The sequence below is a fragment of the Sus scrofa genome, chromosome 9 (assembly GCF_054392235.1).
Source record: "Sus scrofa isolate SSC_HxYL_T2T_F1_AM1 chromosome 9, Sscrofa_HxYL_maternal_Yorkshire_Landrace_v2.0, whole genome shotgun sequence".
Taxonomy (NCBI): Eukaryota; Metazoa; Chordata; class Mammalia; order Artiodactyla; family Suidae; genus Sus; species Sus scrofa.
The window spans coordinates 95,267,569-95,291,032 of record NC_139391.1 but is presented as its reverse complement, the minus strand read 5'-3'; the positions used below and the strand labels follow the sequence as shown (position 1 = coordinate 95,291,032).

General features: G+C 40.2%; 1 protein-coding gene across 1 annotated transcript in view; it reads right to left on the bottom strand.

Annotated features, from left to right (window-relative positions):
- The window catches only part of DNAH11 (dynein axonemal heavy chain 11), a 340,086-nt gene that overhangs the window by 154,700 nt on the left and 161,922 nt on the right, over positions 1–23,464 (bottom strand). The window contains exons 42-45 of the mRNA XM_021063429.2: positions 22,995–23,143; positions 13,958–14,108; positions 10,489–10,620; positions 4,285–4,458 (exon numbers count right to left, since the gene is read on the bottom strand). Of these exons, the coding sequence (XP_020919088.2) occupies positions 4,285–4,458; positions 10,489–10,620; positions 13,958–14,108; positions 22,995–23,143 (606 nt within the window). The remainder of the gene's footprint in view (positions 1–4,284; positions 4,459–10,488; positions 10,621–13,957; positions 14,109–22,994; positions 23,144–23,464) is intronic.

Here is a 23,464-nt window from a genome sequence, read left to right as displayed (position 1 = left end):
ACAGACTCAGACTTTGAACAACTTATGGTTACCAAAGGGGTCAGGTGGTGGAGTGCGGAAGGATGGACTGCGGGTTTGGGATTGGCATATGAGGTCTATGGAATGACTGGCCAACAAGGACCTGCTGTGGCACAGCAAACTCTACCCAATATTCTGTGATAATCTATGTGAAAAAAGAATCTGAAAGAGAATGGATGTGTATGTACGTGTGTAACTGACTCACTTTGTTGTACAGCAGAAATCATCACAATCTTGTGAATTAACTGACTTCCATAAAGCTTTATTAAAAAAAAACAAACAAAAAAAAAAAACAAAAACGAAACAAGACCAGACTCAGGAAACACAGACTAACAGACAAGATCAGGAAAAGGGGAAACAGACACAGACACATAGGATAGAGAATCCTGCATGGTTATTAAAAGAGAGCTAACAATTTCCTGCATTTCTGGGTGGCCAAATTAGAAAGGGAGTAAAAAGCTACTTGCAGGATTCATACTGCTCATAAGAAAAACACATGGACTCTGTCATGGATAAAGTTATTCCCTGTGAGGTTAGCATATACTGACCACTGCTGAGTATTTTATGGATCATCTGAGATCTTCTTCATGATAATAAGTACTTACTCAAGAATTTCATTAGAATCTAGGGATGCTGTCAGGACCTGCTTGAAGGCACAGAGTGTTGTGTGCTACACTGGACAGTCCTAGATGACCCTTAAAAATTAGGCTTGAATTCTTTAATATTTTTTTCCTTATGGCTGCTAGTTGTCATCATTTGCTTTTTAATTTCGCTATAAATGTCAGCCCTTTTCTCCACACATTAATACCGATCATGAATACTGAGAGCTGAGTGTGTGACAGGTGCTACGCCAAGCCCTTTCCATGCATTACCTTATGTGATACTCATAATAAACTTATGAGGACTGTTTTGTTATCAACTCCATTTTAGAGATAACAAAGATGAAGCTTAGAAAATACTAATAACTTCGCCAAAGGCATAGGTGGTGGTACTTGATTCAAACCCAGATCTGTTCAAAGCCTAAGCCCTGTCTTATCTACCACCTGGAACGCTCTTCAAAGCATGCACTATACACATGTGAACTGATGCATCAATTTCTCTGTTTCTCCATATGTAAAAGTCTCATAACAGTCCATGCCTTAGAGAGTGATTGGAAGGATTAAATTACTTAATCTATGTAAATAAAGCATTTAGAAAAGACCCTGACATAGGATAATGTAATATTAATGTTTGCTATTATTATTGACCCAGTAAGTTCTCCTCTAACATGTTAAGAAGCTTTTAATCAAATAACCACATTTGATGCAATTGTGTATAAATAAGACTACAAAGTCCTGATAGTTTCTCTACTGAATAAAATACATACTGGTAAGGTGCATCAGCCTCATGAAACCATTTTTCTCAGTCTTGTGTGTGTGTATGTGCGTGTGTGTGTTTTTTTCAGTTAACTACAAATCCTCCGCTTTCAACCAGCTAGGTGATATTGCTGGGTCGCTGAAGTCTACATAGAGCGAGCTGAAACAGAGATTTCAAAATCTCTAAAGCAGACGGAGCAGAGCTTGTTGGTTGTCTTACAGCATCCATTCGCCTATTTCTTCCTGCTTGTCAGAGCCCCACTTTGTCCAAGTCTCTGCCCCTCCTCCGCACAGCTTCGGTGCTCAACCCAGCTCCTGCAGAGGTGTGATGTTTCCTAAAAGCTGATTATGGTAACCTGATTACCCTGGCCCGAGACTGGGCTAAGGGTGGCCTATGACCCCTGAAGAATTGGATGTGGGTGGCAGTCTGCTCTGGGGCTTCTGAAAAAGGTTTCTTGACTCTTGATAAAAAGATATGAGAAAGTTCTTCTTTCCCCCTAACTTGTTTCCTTTCCACTCCTGGGGCTGCCGGAGTCATGCTGAGATCAGGAGGGACACCAGTGTTCAAAGGAGGCCAGTGTTAAGGCAGGAAGACCTGCATTCGTGGTGATATTGCCAAGTCCAAGGGCCTTCCTACCTCTGAATTTCTTGCTTATAAAATGGTGTCCTCAGACTTAAGTGTTAGAGGTTGAATTGTGTTCTCCCATAATTCCTACGTTGAAGCCCTAACCCCAGTATCTCAGAATGTGACTGTATTTAGAGATAAGGTCTTTAAAGGGGAGATTAAGTTTAAATGAGGCCAATAGAGCAGAGCCCAACCTATACTGACTGATGCTTTTATAAGAAGAGGAGATGTGGACACATTTCAAGACAGTGTCCAGGGATATGTGAGCCCAGAGACAAGACCCTGCGAGGTCACAGCAGAAGGTAGCCATCTACAGACCAAGGACAGAGGCCTCAGGAGAAACCAAATCTGCTGACACTTTGAACTTGGACTTTTAGCTGCCAAGTCGGTAAGAAAATTAACTGATGTTTAAGCCACTCAGTCCACGGTAGTTTGTTATGAGATTCCTAGTCCACAGACAGAGTAGGCTCCTCTTTCAAAATGACTGGTGTCATCATCCACAAAGATTTTCTCTCGTTCTGTGTCTTTTCATTTTTTTAATGGTTTCCTTTGCTGGGCAAAAGCTTTTGAGTTTAATTAGGTCCCACTGGTTTATTTTTGTATTTATTATCATTATTCTAGCAGGTGGATCAAACAGGATATTGCTGTGATTTATGACAAAGAGTGTTCTCCCTATGTTTTCCTCTAGGAGTTTTATAGTATCTGGCCTTACATTTATGTCTTTAATCCATTTTGAGTTTTTTTTTGTGTGTGTAGTGTTAGAGAATGTTCTAATTTGATTCTTTTGCATGCTCTTAATCTCCAAAATATACAAATAACTCATACGACTCAACAACACAAAAAACAAACAACTCAACTGAAAAATGGGCAGAAGGCCTAAATATTCCTCCAAAGAAGATATACAGATGGTCAGCAGGCACATGAAAAAATGCTTGACATCACTAATTATTAGAGAAATGCGCATCAAAACTACAATGAGTTACCACCTCACACCGGTCAGAAAGGCCATTATTAACAAGTCAACAAGTAACAAATGCTAGAGAGGATGTGTAGAAAAGGGGCCCCCCCTACACTGTTGGTGGGAATGTAAATTGGTACAACCACTATGGAAAACAGTATGGAGGTTCTTCAGAAAATTAAATATATAACTGCCATATGATCTATAGGATACAGTGTTACCATGAGCTGTGGTACAGGTCACAGATGCACCTCGGATCCCACAATGCTGTGGCTGTAGTATACGCCTGCAGCTGCAGCTCCAATTCAACCCCTAGTTTGGGAACTTCCACATGCCCTGAGTGCGGCCCTAAAAATCAAACAAACAACAAAAACAAGCAACCTAAACATCCATTGACAGAGGAGTGGGTACAAAAAATGTAGTACATATATACAATGGAACATTATTCAGTCATAAAAAGAATAATGCCATTTGCAGCAACAGGGATGCATCTAAAGATTGTCAAACCAAGCGAAGTCAGAGATAAATATCATATGATACCACTTATACATGGAATCTAATAAAAAATGACACAAAAGAACTTATCTATAAAACAGAAACACAGATTTCAAAAACCAATCTCTTAGTTACCACTGATGAAACCACTGGGGGGGAGGGAAGAATTGAGAAGGTGAGAATAATCTATACATATATACACAGTACTGTATAAAAAGATAATTAACAAGAACCTACTATATGGCACAGGAAAATCTACTCAATAGTTTGTAATAACCTGTATGGGAAGAAAGGATGGATATGTTTGTATGTATGACTGATTCACTTTGCTGTACACCTGAAACTAAGACCACATTGTAGGTCAACTATAGGGCAATATAATTAAATTTAAAAAGAATGTGCTCTGAAGTGAAAAAAAAGAAACATACGAGTAAGAAGATTAAATATTCATTTAATGGCTTAAAGGGTAAAGGAAAGAAGTTATCTGTGAAAAAGCACTGTTTAGGAAATTTACATTAGGATCAAGAACAGAGAATCACTGAGCTAACAGAAGTATGCCTCCAATTTTTAGAAAATCACAACATTTCTAGAAAATATAAATAAAACTGTGACCACAGAATTAAGTTGAAAAGACAAATTGTAGAGATATACTAATCATCTCAGCAATTGCTCCTATAACTGAGATTCTTCTCTCCAAAAGAATACCTTCTATGCAGACCATGCCGACAGTAATTTATTGATCAGGCAGGAAGAGACAGATTGCTCAAAAACAAACAAAAAAGACTCAAACCAGCACAACATGGCTCGAAGGTCACCTTATTCCATACACCTACCTGCAGAGGGACTTCTGGATCCATAGTAAATTTGGGGATTTTATCAGCCCAAGGCAAGAATTTCTTAGTTTTGTGGTCCAGGTAATAGTCAAAAATTGTTCCCTGGGATGGAAACTTAACTGCTTTCATCTCTTTATGCCACCACCGACTGAATTCAGCTTGACAACCGGAAAGCTAAGGAAAACAAGAGAAAGTCTTATTGCAGACTTGAAGGCAATTCTGAATGCATACAGAACCCCTGCAAATCTGGCTCAACACAGAGCATTTGCAGTGTACAGAGTCATGATAACAGACGGGATTGAGTAACTGACCCAAGAAAAAGAAATAACTGGAAGGAAGTTATAATGAGTGACAACGGCATTGAGGCAGAAAGTTAAAATTGACATACATCTATCAGGTACACATTTTTTATTTTTTTATATAATGATTTTTATTTTTTTCCATTATAGCTGGTTTACAGTGTTCTGTCAATTTTCTACTGTACAGCATGGTGACCCAGTTACACATACATGTATACTTTCCTTTTTCCTCACATTATCATGCTCTATCATAAGTGACTAGACATAGTTCCCAGTGCTACACAGCAGGATCTCACTGCTAATCCATTCCAAAGGCAATTAGTCTGCATCTATTAACCCCAAGCTCCTAATCCACCCAACTCCCTCCTCCTCCCCACTGGCAACCACAAGTCTATTCTCCATGTCCAACATTCCTCATTTTACCATCAGTTCATGGAGATATTGATAGAAATAAACACCAGTGTTTGATAACCACTGTCTCCAACTTGGTGGTTACATGATAGCTCATTATTAAATTGAATCACCTAGGGGTGATCTCAGGTTCCTCTAACCTCTATGTTAATAATATGAAATAATTATTTCAAAAAAAAGAACTTTTTCTGAAATAATTAATTTTTAATTTTGTTTTTGTCTTTTTGCCTTTTCTAGGGCTGCTCCTGTGGCATGTGGAGGTTCCCAGGCTAGGGATCTAATCAGAGCTGTGGCCACTGGCCTACACCAGAGCCACAGCAATGTGGAATCCGAGCCGTGTCTTCGACCTACACCACAGCTCACGGCAATGCATCCGCAATCCTTAACCTACTGAGCAGGGCCAGGGATTGAACCCGCAACCTCATGGTTCCTAAACAGATTTGTTAACCACTGAGCCACAACGGGAACTCCATGAAATAATTATTAACGTAGAAAGCAGAGTAAGGTTAGAGGAACCTGAGATAACCCATAGGTGATTTAATTTAATAATGAGCTATCGTGTAACCATCAAGTTAGAGACAGTGGTTATCAAACACTAGTGTTTATTTCTATCAATATCTCCATGAATTGATGGTAAAATGAGGAATATAATGACAGAGAAATATTTTTCAAAATTAGGAACATTATTGCTTTAAATATGGCACTTTATTGAGCTTAGAACATTCCTGAAAGTTTTGGTGTTAAAATATCCTTTCCTTTATAAAATTATAGTTAATAATAAGTGGTCATTTTGAAATAAATGCCCTTATTTAGAAGAGCAAACAGATGGTAACCCTATATCATTCCTTCAGATCACTACTGAGTTTTGCTGGTCTTTGAAATTTTGAATCTGGGAGGCTCTGCAATGAGGGATAGAGGGATGGAGAAAGGCACCAACTTGGTTTTCTAGCACAGCACAACTGAATGGTCCAGCTGAAAACTCCATAAACTCCTGTCTACAGAGACAATTACATTGCAGGAAATAGCTTTTCCTGGCTAGAAGGTGATTGCCTCTATAAGGTAATAGGTCTAAGCCCTTTGCTGCTAGATTAGGGTTTGGAAAATGGAGGAGGGGAAACTGCAGCTGGGTACTAGCAACTAACACCCCTTTCTAGATCTAAAGGACGATGTGGCCCAGGGATTCTTACAGCCACAGGATGACTTGGCAGAGCGAGTTTTGGTGAACCCTAAAAGCACTGTGTATGTGCACAGCACTCCACACTCTCATATTTATCTAACACTTCAGCTCCCATTTTTCCCCAGGGGATTCCTGAAACCTGCTTTTACTTTGGTGTCCTCCATGGTTTTGGAGACATCCACGGACTATGGCCCACTTTCTGTACTAGGCTGACCACTCACGCATGTAAAGACCAACAAGTTGGCTAGAGGATAGGAAAGCATGGTTGGGGCTGAGAGCGGTGATCAGCCTTAGCAGGGAGCACTGACCCCACCATCTTCCAGACTAGTTGAGCTCATATTCCTACCAACCAGCACTCATGCGTCTAAGTGTCTCAGGTCATTTATGTTACTTTCAGATTGGTGTCATGGGGTTTTTTTAAAATCACCTTACAGAAGTTGGTCTGAATGAACCAAGTTGGTTCAGAAGGTATTACTCATCTGGCACCATCCTCTGTAGGCAGGATACACATGACTCGTGTTTCACATCAAAGTTTGCTTCACCCTAATTACCATGTCAGCAACATGATTTTTTTTTCTTTTTTCTTTTCTTTTCTTTTTTTTTTTTTGATGCCACATCCTCAGCATGTGGAAGTTCCTAGGTTAGGGGTTGAATCCACATTCTCAAGGATACTAGTCAGATTTGTCTCCTCTGAGCCACAAAAGGAACTCTAGCAAAGTGATTTTGATGACAAATTTTCATATCATTCATTTACTCAAATGCATTTGTTCTAGAGTGGGGAAGAAATCAGAATTTCTGCCTCATGGAGTTTACAGGGAAGAGCAAGAGGGAGATAAGAGGAGGCGTGGTGGAGGCAGGGATGAAGCCAAGAAAAAGAGAAATAAATAAGTAGGTGCCTTGAAAGTCAGCTTTGCTGAAAGCGAAAGTCACAGGTGAACCGCTTTTAACTGGATGGTCAGGGAAGCCATCCTTGAGAACAGGCAGAGACCAGGGAGAAGCCCATGCCAGGACGAAGAACGAGGTGTGTACAGGACCAGTTCCAGAGGCCGTGTAAAAAGCATTAAGTTTTCAAACTGTATCTGAAAAGCAAGAGGAATAATGTTTTGAATAATGGAATGTATCATATAATTCAATTTACATTAAAAAAAAATCACTCTGAATGCTATGGATTATGGGGTGAGTACAGATGCAGAAAAAGCTGTGAGGAAGCTCCTTCGGAAACCAAGTGAAGAAAGATAATGGCTGTTTATAGGAGGCTCAGGGAGAGCTGGCAGGAGCCAGAGTTTGGAAGGTGTTTGCAATGGTCTGGGTTAAGAACACATGTTGAGTCTGTCTGCTGCAGTGTGAACTTGCCTCAAACATTAGCCATGTGTCCCCAAGTGGACTAGCTTAACTAAATGTCTGTCAGTTCCTTTTTTGTCAAAGAATAGTTAGTTACACCTCTACAAACAGGTTTCATTTTCACTGGAGATTCAATGAGCTAGACTATTAAAAGCCCTAAGCACATCCCCTGACAGATAATGGGCACTCATATGTGTTGAATGAATGGCTATCCTAAGACTATTTTCTGAGTCTGCTTCATTTACTTATTTTTAATATAATGATTTTTATTTTTTTCCATTATAGCTGGTTTACAGTGTTCTGCCAATTTTCTACTGTACAGTATGGTGACCCAGTTACACATACAAGTATATATTCTACGTTTTCACATTATCATGCTCCATCATAAGTGACTAGACATAGTTCCCAGTTCTACACAGCAGGATCTCATTGCTAATCCATTCCAAAGGCAATAGCCTGCATCTATTAACCCCAAGCTCCCCATCCCTCCCACTCTCTCCTCCTCCCCCTTGGCAAGCACATGTCTATGGCCATAACATCCTGAACACGCTTGATCTCATCTGAGTCTGCCTCATTTATGTTTCCAAATTCAGAGCCTCTCTTTTGAATGCTCACAGTTAAAGCCTTCCTGAAAATTTAAAGAAGATGATGTTGACTATTAATTGGGGAGAGCGTCTGGGAGAGGAAGGTCTCTGAGTGATGCCCAGCTTCTGGCTGGAACCAATGGCTGGAGGGCTGCCAGGTTTGCCAACTACAAAAATGAAAAGAGACTCATCTGGGAGGAAGGTGTGCTGTTACCATCAAGAGTAGAGCGATCTCAGCTGTCAACATACTGTTCATGCAATTTTACCTGCTTGAATGGTCCTAGAAAAGGAAAAAACTCTGTGGGGTGAGTCTGCATGTGGTCTCGAGGAAGGAGAAATCCACACATGCTGTAAATCGTGCCTTTGAGAAAAACCATGTGAAGTCACCCAACACCGATTCTTTTGCTTTTTTTTTTTTTTTTTTTTGGCTGTCCTTTTTTTTTTTTTTTTTTTTTTTTTTAGGGCCGCACCTGTGGCATATGTAGCTGCTAGCCTATGCCAGGGCCACAGCAACGAGAGATCCCAGCCGAGTCTGTGACCTACACCACAGCTCACAGCAACGCCAGATCCTTAACCCACTGAGCGAGGTCAGGGATTGAACCTGCATTCTCATGGACGCCAGTCAGGTTCGTTAACTGATGAGCCACTACGGGAACTCCCCAACATCGATTCTTTAATTGCACTAAGACCACGTTTGGAGATTACAGATGGAGATGTGGCTCCTTGGATGGGTCAGAATAAGATCTAGGAGGCCAAGTGAATGCCAGGTTTATTTATAGATACAGTTTAGGGTAACTTAGTGACTGGCCCACAGGTTAGAGCAACCATGGATTTTAGAACCTACGGTGAGTAAACCAATAAATGTGGGTCCCTCTTGGCTGTGAGGCCTTCCAATTTAAACTCTCTATTTACACCTAGAAACATGTAGGGAAGCCTGGAAGATATATGCCATCTATTTCAGATGCAAAGATTCAGGGATGCCCACAGCAGCACTGCCATGAGCGATCCCAAGGTACCACGAGTGGCTTCTGGAGACAGGTGCATGTGAGCAGGAATCCTGGTGTTGTCATTTCTCATCAGTCATGTTCTTTCTCCTCTCTGACCTTTGTCGGCACAGTGAGGACACCTTAAAGAATTACTGTAAAGATTACATGAGAAAATCTATACCGAGGTGCACTCGAGAGATGAGATGTGCAAATGTCTAAGGTGAAAGACTCCCACTTTGCACTTTGGCAAGTCTAAGCAGTATGTGTGTGTGATGTGTATTGTGCTTCTGCGTGTGTGTGTGTGTGTGTGTGTGTGTGTGTGTGTGTGTATGCACCTGTGCAAGTTCTCGTTTCAAGTGTTTTGTCCAAAAGAAATCAGAAGCAACAAGGGAACTATGTTGGCTAGGCATGACAGCTTCACTTCAGGCCAAAGGAAAGAACAATGTAAAGCAACTGGCCTGAAGGTGACTCTGGTTCACAACACTTCTCCCAGGAAACATGTGCGCCACTGCTTAGAGGTAAGAGGACAAGAGGCCTGGAAATGAACTTGAAGATTATGTGCTATGGACTGAACTGTCTTCCCACCACAATTTGTACATTGAAACCCTAATCCTCAGTGGATGGTATTCGGAGACAGGGCTCTTGGGAGTTGGGAGGTGATTAGATGCGGGCCTGGGGTGGGGTCCACATGATGGGATTAGTGCCTTTATAAGAAGAGACACTGGAAAGCTTTCTCCCTTTCTCTCTCTCTGCCCTAAGAAGACACAGAAAAAAGCATCTGCCTGCAAGGCAGATAGAGGGTCCTTGCCAGAACTTGACCATGCTAGTACCCTGACCTTGGACTTACAGCCTCCAGAACTGAGAGGAAGTAAATTTCTACTGTTTAAGCTACCTAGGGTATACTATTTTGTTACGGCAAGGTGGTAGTTCAGAACAATCTAAAGATGATACACTCCTGAATTAAGGCTGTAGGGACAGAGAAAAGGGGACCGACTTGACATTTATTTTCTAACTGAAAGGACCTGATGGCCATGGGACAGAGAAACAAGAAGGATGTCTCCTAGGTTTTTAACTAGAAATGCCTGGAGGAATATATCACTGGAAAATAACGATGGAAGAGGAAGAGCAAATTTGGAGGTGGGGCAGATGAAGCAAAGGATGGAACTTTGAGCACAGAAAAGAGAGCTGGTGGAGGCCTATGCCGCTGACGTTGTCAGCCGAGGTTAGAACCGCCAGCCTGAGGGGCCCACTTAACAATGCACAGAATTGGAGACAGCAGGGGAAGTAGGGTAGAGTTACGGTAACATTAAACAAACAAACAAACAAACAAACAAACAAAAACACCATAGGGATCATTATATTTCCTCCCAAACAAAACTGATTCTGTAAACTCTTTCTCCACATACCTGATCTTGTGACAGAGTGCCTCCGAACGCCCAGACACAGGCAAAGACAAAATAGACCTCATACACGTCCTTTGGGCTGTCAGAAGGTACATTTTCAGGAGTCAACAAACATTCCAGCAGAGTACAAACAGTCTAAAGAAAAAGAAAAAGCCATTCTTTTAGTTAGGGCAACATTTTTTTTTTAATGGTGAAGGAGGTTCACAGGACTCATTCAAAAATCCACTGTGCCCTTAAGAGATTATATGACCTCTGTGATTTGCTACCTCAGGAGACACAAATATGACTGCCTTGGGTTTCTGAGTCAGCGATGAAAAGCCTTGGCCACTTTCAAACAATGGTCTAGCAACAACAAACAATTTTTAAAAAACCTACTATTTTGACGTCTCCAATTAATAATCATTGTAATGAAGAGAAATACATGCAGACAAAAAGAATCAATGGCAAGAACTGTGCTGTCTTTTTTATACAGAAGTCATGGGAATAACTGTGCCGCCTTTTTCATAAATTAATGGGAATAGCTGTGCTGTCTTTTTTCATACTACACATAGTATTCTACAGCCAACTTACTTAAAAACAAACTAAAGGCATTTTTCCTTTTCCGTAAACGCTGTCTGACACCATCGCTGGGAATGGAGGCACTAGATAGAAAGGCTATTTAAGCATTTCCCTCTGCTGGTCATTTAGATAACCCACTTTCCCTTAGTCCTTTGGCAGCTGTTTCCCCCACCTGTTGTCATAAATTTAGAAAGTCAGACTGGCAGCCTTAGCCTGTGGCATTTTGGGGACATGAGACTAAATTTAACCTTGGAAGAAATGCTGCTCAGGAACTTGCTCTTGTTGCCCTGCAGGTGAAGCAGCTACGTGCTCTACTTGTCTGAAGCCTCCTCCACGGCCAGGGCAATCAGTACAGTAATGAGGGGAACACAGCCGTTGCAAAGTCTGTAGTCATATAAAATAATGACCATAATGAAAGTGATTTTTAGCTAGTTCTCGAAAGCCCAAAAATAGTAATCATGAATTAGCGCTGTCACGGACCCTCCAAACTCATGCTACACTCTCCCCAGTTTTTGGAGGCAGCAGTAGACTTTTTTTTTCCAGAATCATCCACATAGCAGTGGAGGCTGTAACAAATCAGTCCTGTGTGTGCCTTGTCCTCCCAACCTGGAAAGAGGAAGAAAATCCATGGTAACCTGGGAAATGGGTCCTGGACATAATTTGGAAGTGCTTTTAAAATTTAAATAGTTGAGCACATGTTCTATTTTTAAATCTCTCTCTTAATTTCTGTCATTTTATATAGTACTATATTTGCCAGTTTAAAATAATCTTCCAATCAAATCATTCACCAATTTTTTTTTAATCAAGAAAAGCAATGTAAAACTCTGAGGCTTTGCTATTTCTCAGTAGAAGCCACACTCATCTAAAGAACTGTTAATATCAAAATAGACTGAAAAGTCTCAGCATATTATGCACTGATTCAAACACACTAATAACTCATATGATTTTTCTATTTTCTCCCTAACAGTTCCTGGAAGACATTTTAAGCTCTGTGCCAGCAATTATAAAATCATACCATGGTGGATATTGTGAAAGAGTTAATATGCCGTACCAAATGCAAAGCAAAAAGTTTCATATATTGGAAAACTTCATACATTATTTTTTGAAGTAGACTTTTAAAAGGAATGAAATAATGCCATCTCCAGCTACATGGATGGACTTTGAGATTACCAACCTAAACAAAGTAAGTCAGAAAGACAAATACATAGAAGTCACTTATATGCGGAGCCTAAAATATGACACAAATGAACCTATCTGCAAAAATGAAACACACTCCCATCATAAAGAACAGACAAGTGGTTGCCAAGGGTGGGGGGCTTGGGGGGGGCTTGGAGTGGGATGTTGGGGTTAACAGATACAAACTATTATGTAGAGAATGAATAAACAACAAGGTCCTACTATGTAGCACAGGGGACTATATCCAATATCCTGTGTTCAACCATAATGGAAGAAAACATGAAAAAAACCCATATTATGTATGTGTGTATATATACATGTGTATGTATAACTGAATCACTTTGTTGTACAGCAGAAATTCACACAACATTGTAAGTCCACCACACTTCAGTTAAGTTGCCTCTTAGAGTTATTCTCCTATATACTCCTTTGTGTCTCAAAATTATGCCATAAACAATCACAGCAAAAGAGACTACTTTATACAACAGCAGCCAAAAAAGAGTGAAGGATAAAATGCCCTTTCTGAACACTACAAAAGCAGCAAGTCAGAGCAAAAGTCATATTAATTCTTACTGACCTATTTTCACACTACTCGTCAATGAAAAAGTTCACACCACAGAGAAACACAAATACACAAGTCAACTTGAGAAAGAACACGATACTTGCTTTTTGCAAGTATTACACCAGAGGAAGTCTAATTAGGCTAACCACATAATTAATTCATTATGAATAAATTCAGACCTGCTTTCAGAAATAAATTATACCTCAGATAATTACTGTTGAAGACTATCGTTTACTTAATTGGTGTGTGAATTATCCCCAAACCTGAACTTTCTCTTCTTATTATGCCTGTGACTAGTTCTAATTTAGCTTCAAACAAATTCTGTAACACAGTAACTTCACGGGAGCAAAGTACTTCCAAACCAATTTTGCTCCTAAAGAGAAACAAATAAAGGTTTCTAATTGTAAACCTTTTGTGAAGTTTTATATTTGTAAAGGCTGGGGATTGTTTGTCTTCAAGCTGAGATTAAGATCACAACCTTGGTTTCCCTGTGCCCTGCATTATTTTCATTTGCTGCCATGACAACGCATCATATATACTCTTCACTCTCCCCAGCTGTCTTACCACAAGGGTGAGAAAAAGTCTACCCCTGAAATATTCTAAACTCTCCATTAGACTGAGCTGGCCTGAGGATGATTTGGCGGGGGGGGGGGGGGGGGGGGGGGAGAGTGGGAGGTCTGTGGGACCCACAAGATGGAGGTCAAAAGCTATCTTCTTTTCACTGGTCAACATCTTTAATTGCACAAATTTATTGTATTCAAAACACATACTGAACACCTCCTCTGCATCTGTTACTTAGGAGACAGACAAATAAACGAGGCTGTGTGATAACCCTGTTCTTACCCCATGCAAAAATATCCTGAGGAATGCAACGATTCAATAAAGACGTTATGCGGGACCTACTATGTGCTAGACACTACAGCAACCTCTGGAGATATAAAAACGAACAAAAGGTGGCCGTAGACGTCTAGTTCAGAGTCCTGTGAAAGAAACAGACCACAATCCCAGTAGCATGTGATTGGTGTGGAGAACATGGGGGGTGGGTGAGGAGGTTTGGGGCAACCTAACCATTCCAGAAATTGTTTCATCTTTTTGAACAAACAGGAACTTGCGTTTTGCTTAAGCCACGCTAGCACATCGGGACTAGAATGTGACACGGTATGGCTCAAGACAAACCTGCACCAGGCTGCTCTCTGGAACTGAAGTGATGGTTTTAAAGCTTGTTCTCAGCTTATCCAGGCATGCAGGAACGTATTTGTCAAAAAGAATCGTTAAATTGGCCTTTTCTGACTGATGCCGCCTTCTGTCTATCCAACTGGCCACATACCTGAAAAAGAACACAGAAAAGCTTTTACTGAGCACCAGGCTTGAAAAGCAGAATTTCCCCAACTCAAAAGCTTTCCCCTGCTACACAGCTTGGTCCAACACTTTAGGGACACGTTTAGTGGGTTCATTCTATTTCTCAAATGGCAAATATTTTAAAATGACCCTTTAAAAACTTGTTTTAATGGCCATTTTTACCTTAATGAAAAGAATGTAAAAGAAACTCCTAATAGCACTTAGAAACCAAACATAATAGCGGATAAGTAGGCCATTACTGAGCATTTATAAGGAAGTACAGTTTGTCGTTTCCTAGAGGACTGAAACTATTTTCATGGGGTAGGCTTTATTTATAAAAACAGCTTGGGATTTTTCTTGATTAAAATTGGCATCAATTATTTAGTAATGAGAAATCAGTTACAAATAAAAAGGTGAAAATTCCATAAGGGCCATTTCCAAGTCCCTCCTTGTCCACTGGACTGAATGTAACTCCAGCCTGAGAGCTGATAATGTAGTTCTAATAAGTGGCTCTGAAATGTTATCTCATGCTTGGGTTCATGTGTATTAATCTGAAGCTTATAAAATGTTACCAATTCTTCCTATCTCTAACATGTTGATAAAATAATACTTATCAGTAAAATGAAACATGACATAGTGGCGCCCACAGTAGTCTCTGGAGAGAAAGCGTATACTGTGACATGAAAACTAACTGCTCAAAAAGTTCTCATCAAATAGGAAACAGTGACCATAAAATACATGCAGCTGCCAGCAGAGAAGCAGGGTGATCAAACCAATTACAGCTATACCTTGCTTTAAACAAAGCAGATTTCCTATTTTTAATGTCAAAAGAAATTAAGGTGAAATTATTATGTTATAAAAGGCTCCCTTGGATATTCACAAGAGGGTTTTATTAAATATCCTACTGCCTTTACAGTATTGTTAGATTTATGAAATAGCAACTGTCAAAACTTTTTCATGTCCAAGAAGAACGATTTTCACCTGAAGTCCAGTGGCACGATGGTAACTGAGAGGTCACGAGAGGCGCATCCAGCAAGCACCAGGGAATGATGGCACAATGCAACAGAGGTGTCAGGTACAGGGGCTGAAAGTGTGAAGGCCACATCTACTCTTTAGCTACTCATTTTACTGTACATAAGCCGCCAGGAGTAGAATCTTAGTGTCAAGAGCTTATGGGGGCAGGGGGAGCTGAGGACTGTCTAGGGAGATGGAGTTCTAAGTCAGATTGCCTGGATCTTTATCCATTTTTTTAACTCTGTTACCTCAAGCAAGTTAGTTAACCTTTCTGGGCCTCAAGTCTCTCATCTGTCAATGGAGAAGATAATTTTATGCCATCTCTAGGGTGTTCTGGGGAGTAAACAAGTTTTCATGTATAAAGAGCTTAGATTAATATCTGACATATAACAAATTCTCATTCATTGCTACGCATTAGCACAGAGTTGGTGGAATTGAGAGAACTGGCTTCGGATCTCTGTGCATCTCCTAAAGGCCGCAGTGCCCTGTTGGCTGCAGTGTCCTCAGAGTTGGCAAGCAGGGTTTTGATGGGTGTTAACAGTTTCTCCCCCTGTCCACCAGCCCCTGCTTTGGTCTCTGTAGGGGCAGAAAGCTGTGCAGGGATAACAGAAGGGGGAAGTGGGCTTTGGAACTAGGGGGCAAGTAATAGTTACTTCATTGAGCCACACTGTCAGCAGCCAAGGACTCAAAGGAAAAGCGTGCCAGGCCCATGAGCAAATTCTGCTGCTGTGTAAATTACCTCCACAAATGAGACAGTGTGTTCAATCAAACCAGGAGACATCGTAAGAGCTGATGCCATGCAGGGGTGGGTGGAGGGAACAAAAAGACCTTTACTAGGGGTCAACCACACCACATAGCATCGGAAGTTAAAAGTCTATATATTGAATATGAATATAGTCAGTTTAAAATTCCATGTATAAATTACCACTAGATTTAGGAAACATTATAAGACAGCAAATTTAGGAGAGTTTATTATCTTCAACAATGGCAAAATTTGAAGCTATAGATCTGTATTTTTGGCAATTCTTTTCACCTTATTTCACATAAAAATTTCTTGTGATTTTTAAAAGATGCTGTAGGAGTTCCCACTGTGGCACAGTGAAAACAAACCCAAATAGGAACCATGAGGTTGTGGGTTCGATCCCTGGCCTTGCTCAGTGGATTAAGGATCCGGTGTTGCTGTGAGCTGTGGTGTAGGTGGCAGACGTGTTTTGGATCTTTCACTGCTGTAGCTCTGGTGTAGGTCGGCGTCTACAGCTCTGATTAGACCCCTAGCCTGGGAACTGCCATATGCTGTAAGAGCGGTCCTAAAAAAGCAAATAATAATAAAATATGCTGTAGATTTGAACAAAAGAGACACACTGCTATCACACCACATTTTCACCACAAGTGAAAATGTCATGCTTATGAATTCCTTACCTCCAGGAGAGATCACCCACATCCCTTACCTGCCTCAGGGAAGAGCTACACTATGGAGCCTTAATGCACCATCTTAATGCCAATGTCTAGGTCACTAAGAGAGAAGCTTTGGCTCTTACATGCCTACAAATATGTCCCCTATACCATGTGTTGCTCTTCCTTCTCCAAGAGTGCTACAGGTGTATGACAGGAGGTCTAAAGTCCTCTAGTTTAGAAGCTATATAAATAGCCAAAGTTTTCAGGCTTCTGAGGACTTCTTTATTTTTTCTATTGTCTGGGGTTGGAATCCTATCATATAGGGCAGCAGGAATTCATCAGAGCTCTCTATCATTTGCCTTTCATGGCAAGAGTTGGGTTTTCTGTCCTTCATGGTGGCCTGGGAAAATGGCAGACGTTAGAAGGACTTGCTGATGAGCAGTGTACATAGGTGATTTCTGCATCGCCATGTTTATAAATACCAACAGTATCCAGAGATGAAAGAATGGGACTGCAAGGACAGAAGACAATGAGCTCATCCAATGCCATGAGAGAACAAGTGAGACAAAGGCAAAAGGATATTTTCAGCTAAATTATTAGAGAAATGCAAATCAAAACTATGAGGTACCCCCTCATGATTGTCAGAATGCCCATCATTAAAAAGTTTACAGATAACACATGTTGGAGAGGGTGTGGAGAGAAGGGAACTTTCCTACACTGCTGGTGGGAATATAGGTTGGTGCAGCCACTACGGAAAACAGTATGGGGGTTCCTTAAAAAACTAAGGAACCATGGACCAAGTGACCCATCAATCCCACTCCTGAGCATACATCCAGACAAAACTATAATTGAGTAAGATACATGCACCCCTATGTCCGTAGCAACACTATTTAAAATAGCCAAGACATGGAAACAACCTAAATGTACATCAACAGAGGAATGGATAAAGAAGATGTGGCACATATATACAACAGAATACTACTCAGCTATAAAAAACAAATTAAATAATATTATTTGCAGCAACATGGGTGGACCTAGAGATTATCATACTAAGTGCAGTAAATCAGAAAGACAGGATATCACTTATACATAGCATCTAAAGTATGATATAAATGAATTTATCTATGAAATAGAAACAGACTCACAGACATAGAGGTTGTGGTTGTCAGGGGAGGGGGGCAGGGGAGGGGGGCATGGGAGAGGGATAGATTAGGAGTTTGGGATTAGCAGGTGCAAACTATTCTACATATGTACAACTGAATCACTTTGCTGTACACCAGAAAATAATGCAACACTGTAAATCAATTGTACTTCAATAAAATAAATTTTTAAAAATATTTTCAGCCAAAGTAATAGAGGAACAAGTATGATCTAAAGTTGAGGTTCTCAAAAGTTATCTTCCAGGAATAGGACTCAATTCCAGAGATCCTCTCATCTTTTCCTATCATCATATACAAGCTACACAATGTACGGTTTGCTAGATCTCATTTTCAGTTGTGCTCATTTTAAGTAATTTTAATAATTTAAATAATTTTAAATAAATTTAGTTCATTGCCTGTTTGTTTTTCCCTCTCTATTCATTTCATTCCTTTCTACTAGAAAAAATTCTCACTGATCATAATTTTCAAAAACGTTCTTCTGATTCCTGCTCTTTTTCTCTATCTCAAGATCTCAACCAACATGTATGAACCACCCAGGACTTTTCTAGTAAATGTACTTAGAGCTCAGAACTAAAATAAAATAATATTTGATTTTTACAGCTAGTCATGTACTCATCTGAGTTTGAGGATATTGTTTGACCTCATATCTGTCAAGTGTGGATATAAAATTATGCTTTTAAATAGCTCAGTGAATTTTAACAAAAGTAAGTAATAATGGCATTCTATTTAGTCCTTAAGTGGAACCCCACAGAGATGCTATAAACATAGTATTACATCCTCTCTTCTCTCCAAAATGTCTTATCAATTCTCACAATATGAATTCAGAAAATATATTTCCAACTCTGTTCCCTGAAGGTTCTACAAACAATGACATACCAGTGGCAATGAGCACTCCTAGCATCCCTATCTTGGAGAGTAAATGCCCCTCCTTATACCAAAAGCGGTTACTTCTGGCTCCTTGGAGAAATGGAAGAATGAAGTGTGGGAGAAGGGGCATCTCCTATAATTCTGAACATTTTCAAATTAAAAAGGTGGAATATAGAACTACCATATGATCCAGCAATCCCACTCCTGGGTGTACACCCAGACGAAACTTTCATTGAAAAAGATACATGCCCCCATATGTTCACTGCAGTACTATTCACAACAGTCAAGGCATGGAAGCAACCTAAATGTCCATCAATAGATAAATGGATTAAGGTGTGGGACATATATACAATGGAATACTACTTAGCCACAAAAAGGACAAAATAATGCCATTTACAGCAACATGGATGAACTAGAGACTCTCATATTGAGTGAAGTAAGTCAGAAAGAGAAAGACACCATATGATATCACTTATATGTGGAGTATAAAATATGCCACACATGATCTATCTACAAAACAGAAAGAGACCATGGACATGGAGGGCAGACTTGTGTTTGCTGAGGGGAAGGGGAGGGAGTAGGATGGACTGGGAGTTTGGGGTTAGTAGATGCAAACTATTCCATTTGGAGTGGATAAGCAATGTGATTCTGCTGTTTACAGATCTTGCTCTACAGCGCAGGGAACTATACCTAGTCACTTGTGATGGAACATGATAGAGGATAATGTGAGAAAAAGAATGTATGTATCTGAATAACTGGGTCGCTTTGTTGTACAGCAGAAATTGACAAAACATTGTAAATCAACTACAAAAAAAATGGAATTTTTTTTTTTTTAAGTTGGGGAAAATTGAGACCTTAGATACTGACTTGGAAAATTAGGTTAATAGTTATATTGATTGTGGACAGTAATTAGGGATTAAATGATTGTATGTAAAACCATTGAATGTATGTAAAACCATCACATTTTTAATGTTGTGACATTAAAGTAAGGTGATAAAATACCCCCAAAATATAGTGTTTACCCCCCAACTTGAAATAGACACTTTTTTGTAGTTCATTTAAAATTTCTGGCCATAGGAGGTAAAAATATAAAAATGTCCTATACAAAAGATCCCTACTATTTTGGTTAATGACCTGGATGGACTCTTTGATCATACTCATGAAAATTAAAACCTACCCATTGATCTTACAGAGGACAAAAACCTCTATAAAATAAAATCTAATAGTAGGACTTTAACTCTTTCAAGAATGTGAACTGGGTGACTCTTTTGCCAACCTGTGACCTTTGACTTAATGAAAAATCTTTTTCTTTTTAATTAAATTTTTTATTACAGTTGATTTACAACATCCTTCTTTAAATAGGGATTTAGACAGCTTTTGTTGGCACAAGTCTCCATGTGCTATTAGGACTGCATTACAGAGACCTTGGGAACTGTGAGATTCACTACTGAAATCAGACCACACCAGTGGGGGTGAGGAGTCCCCTGAAGGAAATGGGATGCCAGGACTCTCTCTGCTCTCTGAGTCGGAGGAGTCAAGGGGCACTGGAGATTCTCCTTCAGCCTGCCCCCACTCAAGAGGAGAGTCCTGGAGATAATCAAAATTCTAGCTGGGGAAATGAGCTATTAGCTCAAGAGCTCTCCATTTTAGACTCTTAAAAATAACTCCTTTCTCTAGACAATGAAGGTTAAACACAGGAACCTGGGCATGGCTCTACTTTGCTGTAGAGTTGAAGGAAGAAACTTTTAGTGACCCAATTAGTACATAACAAAGCAGCCTGGCTGTTCCCAGGGTGGTGCTGCAGTGGATTAAGAATCCAACTGCAGTGACTCAGGTCACTATGGAGATGTGGTTTGATCACTAGCCCTCAGAGTGGGGTAGAGGATCCCCGAGTTGCTGTAGCTGTGGCAGAGGTCACAGTTGCAACTGGGATTTAATCCCTGGCCCAGGAACTTGCATATGCCATGGGTGTAGCCAAAAAAAAAAAAAAAAAAAAAAAAAAAAAAAAAAAAAAAAGACAGAAAGAAAGAAAGAAAAGAGAAAGAGAAAAAGAAAAAAAAAAGGCAGCCTGAAGAAGTGCACGAGTCACGCATCTGGCAGGGAACAGATGTCATCCTCAAATTAGGATATGGAGAAGGATCAATAAAAAGGACTATTGAGGAGTTCCCATCATGGCTCAGAGGTTAACAATCCCATCTAGTATCCATGAGGACATGGGTTCAATCCTTGGCCTTGCTCAGTGCATATAGGATCCAGTGTTGCTGTGAGCTGTGGTGTAGGTCACAGGCGCAGCTCAGCTCATGCACTGCTGTGGCTGTGGTGTAGGCTGGCAGCTGCATCTCCGATTTGACCCCTAGCCTGGGAACTTGCCTATGCTGCAGATGCAGCCCTAAATAGCAAGGGAAAAAAAAAAAAAAAACTATTGACAAAGGTGTGGGCAAAGAGCAGGGACACTGGATAGATGAGTGCCATGTTGTCACGGGGTAATAACTGAGGAATGAATGCTTCGTGCCCCTGCACCTGCAGGGACAAGAGAATGAAGAGCTACCAGAACCTGGAAGAAAAGAATCTCATGGAGAGATTTAACGGGACCTGTGACCTGCAGACGATGGACACAGTGATCCTGATGTGGTCCTGCAGAGAGGGAGCCAGGGGAATAAATAGCCTGACCTCCTTCTCCACTCTCCCCATGTCCTGCCACAGCTGTTCATTGGCCAAACCAATCAGAAGACAGGTACCAAGGAGCCCACTGATGTGGTCTATACAGGATGGCCTCTGGGGTTACAAAGCAGGGTGGAATGGTAAAGAGAAGATTTAAAAAAAAAATTTTATCATAGTTGATTCACAATGTTCTGTCAGTTTCAGCCATACAGCAAAATGACGCGGTCATACATATATATACATTCTCTTTCTCACATTATCCTCTCACATTGATCCATCACAAGTGATTGGTTATAGTTCCCTGTGCCCTACAGCAGAACCTCACTGCTTATCCACTCTGAAGATATCTGAAACATGAAGCATACCAGGCACCGGCATATGTTCACATGCAGAGCTCAGATGTTTCTAGGGTGCACAGTGGGAATATGAGAGGTGACTGGAGTGAATTATGGAAAGTGTAAGCATTTAAAGAGTTAATGAATGGACACAATAAACTGGTTCTAAACCAAGTATTACCACTGTTCATGTATGCATGTATATGTATCATGAAATGATCTAGTTATATCTAACTGCTCTATATGAGCTATTATTCTTATTATCTATTCACTTACTCAACAGATAATGTCTTAATATGTTCAAGGTGTGAAAAGGGTAATGTTCAGCTAAAAATGACAAAGGCATACAGGAGCTAATTTAATCTTTAAATGAGCCCAATTAATTAGCTTTAAATTATAATCGCTAGTACTTTCTTCAAATGATCATATACTTTTTTTAGCTTTTTTAAAAAAAACCTAAGATTGAAAAAAAAAAAGAGAAAGATTCACAGAACAACAAAATCCCCAAAGAGCTAGATTTAAAAAATAGGCAAAGGACTAAAATGGGAATTTCTCCAAAGAAAATGCACAAATGGCCAATAATCGCATGAAAAGATACTCACCATGACCAATCATTAGAGAAATGTAAGTCAAAACCAGAATGAGGTACCGTTTCAGACCCATTAGGATGGTTATTATAAAAAGTAAAGAAAATAACAGGTGTTGCTGGGGCTGTAAAGAAACTGGAACTCTTGTGCGCTGTTAGTAAGAATGCATAACGGTGCAGCCACTACAGAAAACAGTGTGGTGGTTCCTCAAAAAATTTAAAATAGCATTACCATATGATCTAGCCATTCCACTTGTGCATCTATACCCAAAATAACTGAAAGCTGGGACTCAAAGAGATGATGCCCTGTTCACAGAAACATTATTTCCAAGAGTCAAAAGGCAGAAGCAGCCCAAGTGCCTATAGAAGGATGAATGGATAAACAAAATATGATATATATTCACCCAAGGAATAGTGTTCAACACACACACACACACACATACACACACACACACAGCATACATATATATACACACACACATTTTAAAAGGATATCCTGGCACCTGCTGTAACATGAATGAACTTTGGCACATCATGCCAAGTGAAATAAGCCCTTCACAAAAAGACAATCATGGTATGATTCTATTTATAAGAAGGAGCTAGAGTATTCAAATCTTAGGGATAAAAAGTAGAAAAGAGTGGGATGGTGGGAGGGGGTGATGAAGAGTTACTGTTTAATGGGTATGGGGCTTCAGTATGGGAAGATGAAAAAGTTCTGGAGATAGATGGTAATGATGGGCGTACAATAATGGGAATGTACCCAAAGTCACTTTAAAAATGGTTAAAATGATAAATTCTATATTACATCTATTTTACCAAAATTAAAAAAAAAAACAAAAAAAAAACACAGTACTCACGGATTCCAGCCCAAATCTTGTGGGTTCACATAGAGAATACCAGCTCTGGAAACAGTAGCTGGGGTTGCTGTCCTTAAGTGATGGATCTCAAAGAGCAGCCTCATAGAGGGAGTGAGGGCTATGCGCTCGTTGCTGGCCAAGGTCAGCACCTGGACAGAGGAGCACAGCACAAAAGTGTCCATTTCATTAGGGAGCAAAGGCACGGGGCTGCTAACTTTTCATAACAAAACAAACTACTCCCCCCCCAGGAGAGGTGCCAAAGGCTCAAAGTTCCCCACCCGAGTTAGAAATGCAGTCTGAATAAAGGTCTCAGTTCATCCACAGAGGAGCTCACTGACCCCTGAGGAACAAATTCACCATCATGGACTCATGCATGCCAACCTTTAGATAACTGTGGTAATTATTACTAAATATAAGATCTCTGTTTTAAAAGATGATTACACGAAAAGGCCTGAATACCATAAAACATA